This window comes from Chelonia mydas, chromosome 3 (genome assembly GCF_015237465.2).
Source record: "Chelonia mydas isolate rCheMyd1 chromosome 3, rCheMyd1.pri.v2, whole genome shotgun sequence".
Lineage (NCBI taxonomy): Eukaryota > Metazoa > Chordata > Testudines > Cheloniidae > Chelonia > Chelonia mydas.
The window spans coordinates 112,167,397-112,174,152 of NC_057851.1; the positions used below are offsets into that span (position 1 = coordinate 112,167,397).

The window sequence follows — 6,756 nt, forward strand, 5'->3', positions numbered from 1 at the left end:
GCTAACGACACAACACCACCTGCGAAAGGCGATATTGCAGCAAACGGTCTAGTTAGTTAGCATCAGCAGCGTCCTAGTGTACTTGTTATCTTGGAAACTCTAATCCAAGGCTTGAATACAAGACCCTTCTCTTTAGCAAACGTGGTTGAAAGGTTCATTTATTACATTCTCACATCAACATTACAGGAAGGGACTAATAATTATTGGGTACGCTGGTGATCTTTGCAATAGCGTCAGTGAAGATGACCCCTTTTGGCAGTAGCATGGATGGTATGGGCTGGTCTACCTCCCCTCTCTGTAAATAATGTAAACGTTAAAAGGGTTTTAAGAAGTGGCGCTTCCTTCTCCATCTGTTCCCCAAGAACACCAGGAAGTGATGTGATCCTTTCATTCAGCCAGCGCCAGCATCACTGGTGGATAGCAATTAAATGACTTCTTCTTATTTTAAAGGTCCTAAGTACCATTTCCACTCTAATAGCCCTTTAGTAATGATTATTGCTTCCATGAAGAATATGACAAATAGTAAAGAAAACATGCTGAATTGTGTTTCTGGGCTTGCCTTGGCCTATCACAAATAGCAAGTACCAGCTCTTCTTATGGCAAAACCTACATTTCACCTCAGCTCTACCATTATAGCTGGACTGTGCCTCAAATTATGGCTGTAGACTGTATTACAGTAGATTGTGAGAAAGTGACTTGCCTACATCTATGCATAGCTTTGGCGTAAAGAACACATTGTAGTTTGATATTTTGAATTTTTGTTGTTGTTTAGAGAAGGTAAAGTCAAATGTTACAGTGTATTTTTCAGTATTAAGCTGAAACAAATGTACATGCTGAAAAGAACAAATGAATATAACTGTAGTTATATAATTTTAAAATTTGCCACTTGGGTTGGTTTATTTCGCACAACAGTAACTGTACTTGTTTCATAAAACATCTGTAGCTGAAGGAATACTCATAAGAGCGAAATCCTGCATGTCTTACTCCAATAGGTATAATTTGTCCACAGGGAGTGTATGCCTACAATGTTAGCATAAAATCTCTTCCAAGCCTCAGTGTGTGATTTGGCACATCATCACATGCTGCATCTACCACTCTGACAGGAAGCTATCATTTTCCATAGAATACAACAGTGACCAGAAGCAATGTCTGAGGCCATACCACTGCAACATAGTCATGCTATCCTTAATAATACATGAGATCATGCATCCAATTGTGGGAGTGGGCAATATTAACACATAAACTAACAAAAAGTTTATTATTCAATGTTTGGGATATTAACACTACTTGAACAGAATTGTGGTTATGATGAAAACACATTAATTATTAGCAGTGAGATATTCTGATGAGTTAATAGTAAATCAGTCTTAAAAGAGAATAAAAATCAGTATATAGCTATCTGTTTATATCTTATATGGTAAAATTAATCCCTCTTCAGAGAATCTGCACAAAGGCCTAAGAACCAATTAGTTCCACTTACGCACCATTTTAAGGTCTTAACTGGAACTTAAGTGGCACATAGATCTTCTGGCCCTTTACACAGAAGAGAATTTAATCCATAGTTTATATCATATACATATCCCTGTATATTGCAATGGTTGCCATTAAAATTTTTACAATTGCCATTTGCAAGTAATTATAATGACCATGGATTGCATGGTATTCCCTTAAGTCAATTATTTGCAATGATAACATTATAAAAATGTGAATGCTGACCCAATATGAAGATTCATATAAATATATGGTTAAAGATGGAGAAAATCTATTACACCAGGTACTCTATCATCTTGCCAATGAAGGATTATTACTTGCAGAGTATTTTCTTGTGCTTTATCCAGTTTGCTTTAAAATGTCTTGAGCATTAGACACATGTATATTGTTTGACACGTTAGACTGCATGCAAATTGCATTGAAAGAGACAGTATTAAATAACCTCATTTTGCAATACTTTACGAGATTTTCTTCTCCAGTAGGTTGGGAAACAGAATGCCATTTGACGGAGCAAGTGAACCTGATCAAGCCCAGGGTTCATTAAAACCTGAAACTGACATTTTGCCAAATGCACTACCAGAAAATGACAAATTCTATTTTGACATGTCCAGAGCTATAGATAGGTGAGAATTTTTGTTGCCATAAATACTGGATAAGTTTTGATGCATTGCTTGAATGATACCAAGGTAGAAAGTGCTTTTCCTGCATTTATTTCAATGAACTTTTCAAACTGCTTAAGACATTTGAAAGGAAAAATTGAGTATTAAAAGGGAGCATAGAATGTATGTTTGTTTGCCAAAGTTTTGTGGAGTTCATTGTCATTATAGCATGGGCACTGAAAGCGCTGAAAAATAATAATAAATCATTTGGAAATGTTTTTTAAAATAGTTTTGTTTAATAAATCAAAGCAATAATAATAATTTTCAAAAGAAGTGCTTATGAAATTTAAAATAAAAACTGTATATACTTGTAATATATGGAGCCCAGATTTTATTGTGGAGTTATTTTTTCATCATATTAGGAATGCAAGACATGCTGATGGACTTTTCACCAGTGGCTACAGCAAACTTTTGGGTCAACTTTCTGCAAGGAGATATCTGGAATCACTTATTGGAAAACGGGTTAGGTGAGGTTACACTTACATAGAGCTTTTATTTAGCTTGCTTCACTAACCATTCTGTGCATAAGTTAAAGCTATATATAAACATACTGTAATACTTGGAGCCTGCTCCTGTTGAAGTCAAAAGCAAAATTCCCACTGATTTCAATGGGAACAAGACTAGGCCCTTTAAGAGGTTCCTTATATTTCAGCCAGCCTATATAATTTGATAATTTACTCAAATATCTTTCTGGTGTAAATCAGGATGATTTCAGTTTGTTTAAAAGGGTTTCCTGAATTACAAGAATTGGCACATAAGGACTTGTGATTTTAATTATTAGAAAACAGAATGGGCCAAATCCTAAAGTCTGTGCTCAACCCTTGCTCATATAATACTTCCAGAGACATCAATGTGAATTCTAATTACACTGAGATGGGAAGAAGTCAATGGGAGATCTGCCTAAGTAAAGACTGAATAAAAATTTCAGGATTTTACCAATTTGATCAGATTGACTTTTGAAGTAGTAAAAAGAAAATTTGAATGGAAATGAATTTTTACTCAGCTAGTCAGCAATTGAAAAACTTACTGCATATAGTTCAAAGTCTTTATCTTTTCTAGTTGAATGTATTTGTGGTCATTTCCACTGTTTTTTGTGTTTACATAGCAACAACCTCATGGACGAACAGATGCCCGTCAAACGTCATTCGGATGCCGTCTTCACTGACAACTACAGCCGATTTCGAAAGCAAATGGCCGTGAAGAAATATTTAAACTCAGTTTTAACTGGAAAAAGAAGGTATTAAGAAAATAAAATAAAACACAGTGAACATTAATGATCTTGGAATGTAATCTTAATATATAGACAAGTATTAGTGACATTTTCTCCTAGTGATTTATTTACAGCACACTTCACAGTCAAATTAGAATGAAAGAACAAGAATAACACACAGAATTTGAGAGTCTTAAAATAAAGGAAAATGCTATTGAAATATTCTTAAAGTCTTTTATTTAGAACAAACATCCTAGTAAAGGAAGAACTGAAGAGCTAGGGCTTATGCACAGGACTTGCTATGAGGTAACACTCTAACAATGAAAATGCACAGTGTTTGAAATTTGCTGATATCTAGGGAAGTGCTAGACATGCTACTTCACTTATTTAAAAATTGTTTAATAAAGTTTAACAAAACAGAAAGTTACTATGATTAGTTCTGTCTTATTTTTCTGAGTGCAACAAAATCCATGTTTCTCATCTGCAACAGCCAAGAAGAGCTAAACCCTGCCAGCCTTCGAGATGAAGCAGAATTGCTTGAACCCTCCTTTTCCGAAACCTATGATGATGTTACAGTAGATGAGCTGCTGAACCGCCTCCCATTGGTAGGTCCAAATTTACTTTTATCCTTCCCGTTCAGCAGTAGTCACACCACCCTTAAGATATTAATCCTGCACAAAAGATGGCCTCTTGGTAAAGTGCACCCCTCTGGCATGAGCCACATTCCATTATATATTTTATATGTCTACAGGGAATGTGTCTCAGTGTAATGACCTCTTTAATAAGATTAATTAAATGATCCCCATGATTACTTTCACTCTAACTTCCTAATTAAATGAACAGTCTGACACTGTTGCTAATGCACCTAGCTCACTTGGGTGTTTCAAGCCACAGGCTCTGAGGCAAAAAAGCATAATTGACTTATTTTTAATTAGGAAGAATATTCTGGCTTCTGAGAATAAATTCACTGGTTTTCTTTAATTAAAAAATAAAGTTCCATCCCCACTTTTTGCCTTATGTCATTCTTTCTAATTGAAATCCAAGCTCCCCCTAAAACTGGAGAATGAGAAAAATGTGCACCACTACCCCAACCTACATGGCAGCTGATTACTATCTAAAACTGTGTGTCAAGTGGGGAAAGACCCTTTTTTCCTCTGTTCTGATATTCTTAATGTCTGAGTTACTACTTAATAGCTGTGTTACTACTTCCTATTTAGCTGTGTGTCAGAATCTTTGGAGACAATGCACCTCATTCACAACTGTGTTACTCTACTTCATTGATTTCAATGTATTACACAGACCTTACACTGGAGTGATAACACAGTGGTGAATCAGGCCTGATATTCTTGAAAATATATTAATCTCTGTTAGAGGATTTTTTATATCAGTGGTGCTGTTGATGCAAATGGGCAAAAAAAAAAGGATTACAAATAAATAAAAAGTAATTATTTAACCCATCCTAGCATTTGATGAATGCTGTAGCCTTATACGAGTAAGAAAATGTTTTTCTTCAGTTTTTCATTTCCTTCAGATAATAGAAGAAAATGCATTTTTCCAAACATAAGCAGAGATCCAAAAGATCACACTTCAGGGTATAGGACAACTTCTAAATGATGGATTTAGGAAGAAAATGTTCCTTGTGGGAAGGTTATTCCATCATTTCCTCCTGCAAGGTTTCTTATACCTTCTTCTATAGTATCTGGTGCTTGCCACACTCAGAGACAGGATATTGGACTAGACAGACCATTGATCTGATCCTGGCAATTCCTAAATTTGTTCCTTCCTCCCTCCCTCCCAGATTAGGGGATTGTAACCATGCTACAGATTTCCCTGAAGAGGGAGAATCTGGTCAGTGCTGTCCATTATTCTATCAGTATCCATTGGTGCCATGTCAGCTTGGTAATCTGCACTTATTCACTCCAAGGATCCAACTGCTTTCAGTATCATCCCTCTTGCCTAGTATGCTGATATTCAACAACATTCTTGATGGTTGGGCTTGATTCTACAAGCACTCACTACCAGGCACAGTCCTTATTGCTATGAACAGGGGTTCCATAGATATCAAAGTTGCTACTCCCAGTAGGGACTCTTGCACCCTGTAGTTGGTGTTTGCAGGATTTGGGTCTTGGTTGTATACACTTTAGATAACGTTATCTGATGTTGCAGTCACTTGTAACATTGATTTTGAAACACGCATTCTTCTTGTTTTTCAGAGTCTTTGAAGGAGAGCTGGTAAAATCTATGACAAGAACAAAACTATTTTTTGAGTTCCACATAGTATTTCAAAGAAATGACTTCAGTATTCAAACCAAAACAAATATGTTGTGAAGTGACAGTGTGATATATTTGTTTCTGATATAATAAAAGTTGATGTTTACACTGTAAATATTACTTTAGAGATCTCTACCTAAAGCTGTACATATGTATGCTAGTCTAACTCATGAAAACCCTGTGATTTCATATGATGTAAATCCTTTACTTCAATAAATGCATTTGAAAAAGAGGAATGCACACCAGAAGACAGCACCAAATTACTGATTAACTGGATTATTTTAACTATGGTGACACTTCAGGTAAAATTGCATGACGCAATGGATACATTTGCAGACAACTTAATAAATAAATAAATACAAAAGACCATAGAAAGGAACTGTGTTCAGTATGTTCAAACTGTGTAAGAAAAGATTGCCGGGGGTAGGATCTGTACAAAAATATATGCTTTTCTAACAATTCACCGACTTAAATAAATAAAAAGGCATTTAAAAGGATTGGATCTGTCATAGAACCTTATTTTTGTCCTCCTCCATTTTGAATGTTTTCATAAAATACCATTTAAATTAAAGCCAGTAATATTTCCTTTCTTTTTAATGGTGAACACTTTTTAATCCAAAGTTGCCAAAGCACACGGAAAGAGAAGGGGAAAAAAGCTACCCCTTAATGGTTGATGTGCTAAAGTCATAGCAGTAAGTTTATTCTACATTTGGTTGTGGATAACTTTGCTGATGAGCGCATTCCTTATATATAAAGTAGATCTGAAGACAGTTTACTATTTTTTCAAAATGAATGTAACTTATGAAATACGCAGACAATAAAAAACATTTTATTATCACTGCAACTATTATTGGTTTGATTCAATGCTGCAATTGCCTGAACAGACAAGACCCCTGTTAATAACAGAGACAAAATGAACACATTCTTCTTCTGCGATATACCATATAAATCTCTGATTGTATTAAAAGACAAAATAGGCCTGATTCCTGATTGTGTTATTCCAGTTTAATGTCAGTGTAACTCTGATGTAAAACTGGAAGAATGTTGGTGTGAATCAGGCCCACTGTGTATTTTAATATAAGCTACATAATCATTTGCTCAAGAAGGACCTTTTCAGAGGTTGTT

The 6,756-nt window shown here is 35.3% G+C and overlaps 1 protein-coding gene across 5 annotated transcripts in view; it reads left to right on the forward strand.

The window, feature by feature from the left end:
* Positions 1–6,472, forward strand: part of LOC102937114 (vasoactive intestinal peptide) — a 61,775-nt gene extending 55,303 nt beyond the window's left edge. For 3 of the 5 annotated variants that reach the window (XM_043543168.1, XM_037895007.2, XM_037895008.2), the window contains 5 exons: positions 1,974–2,114; positions 2,513–2,617; positions 3,256–3,387; positions 3,851–3,965; positions 5,574–6,472. In XM_043543168.1, the coding sequence (XP_043399103.1) occupies positions 1,974–2,114; positions 2,513–2,617; positions 3,256–3,387; positions 3,851–3,965; positions 5,574–5,582 (502 nt within the window). In that variant the 3' untranslated portion in view covers positions 5,583–6,472. Of the gene's footprint in view, positions 1–1,970; positions 2,115–2,512; positions 2,618–3,255; positions 3,388–3,850; positions 3,966–5,573 lie in introns of all 5 variants that reach the window. The other 2 variants (XM_037895006.2, XM_043543167.1) reach the window with 1 other exon arrangement.
* Positions 6,473–6,756: the final 284 nt, after the last annotated feature.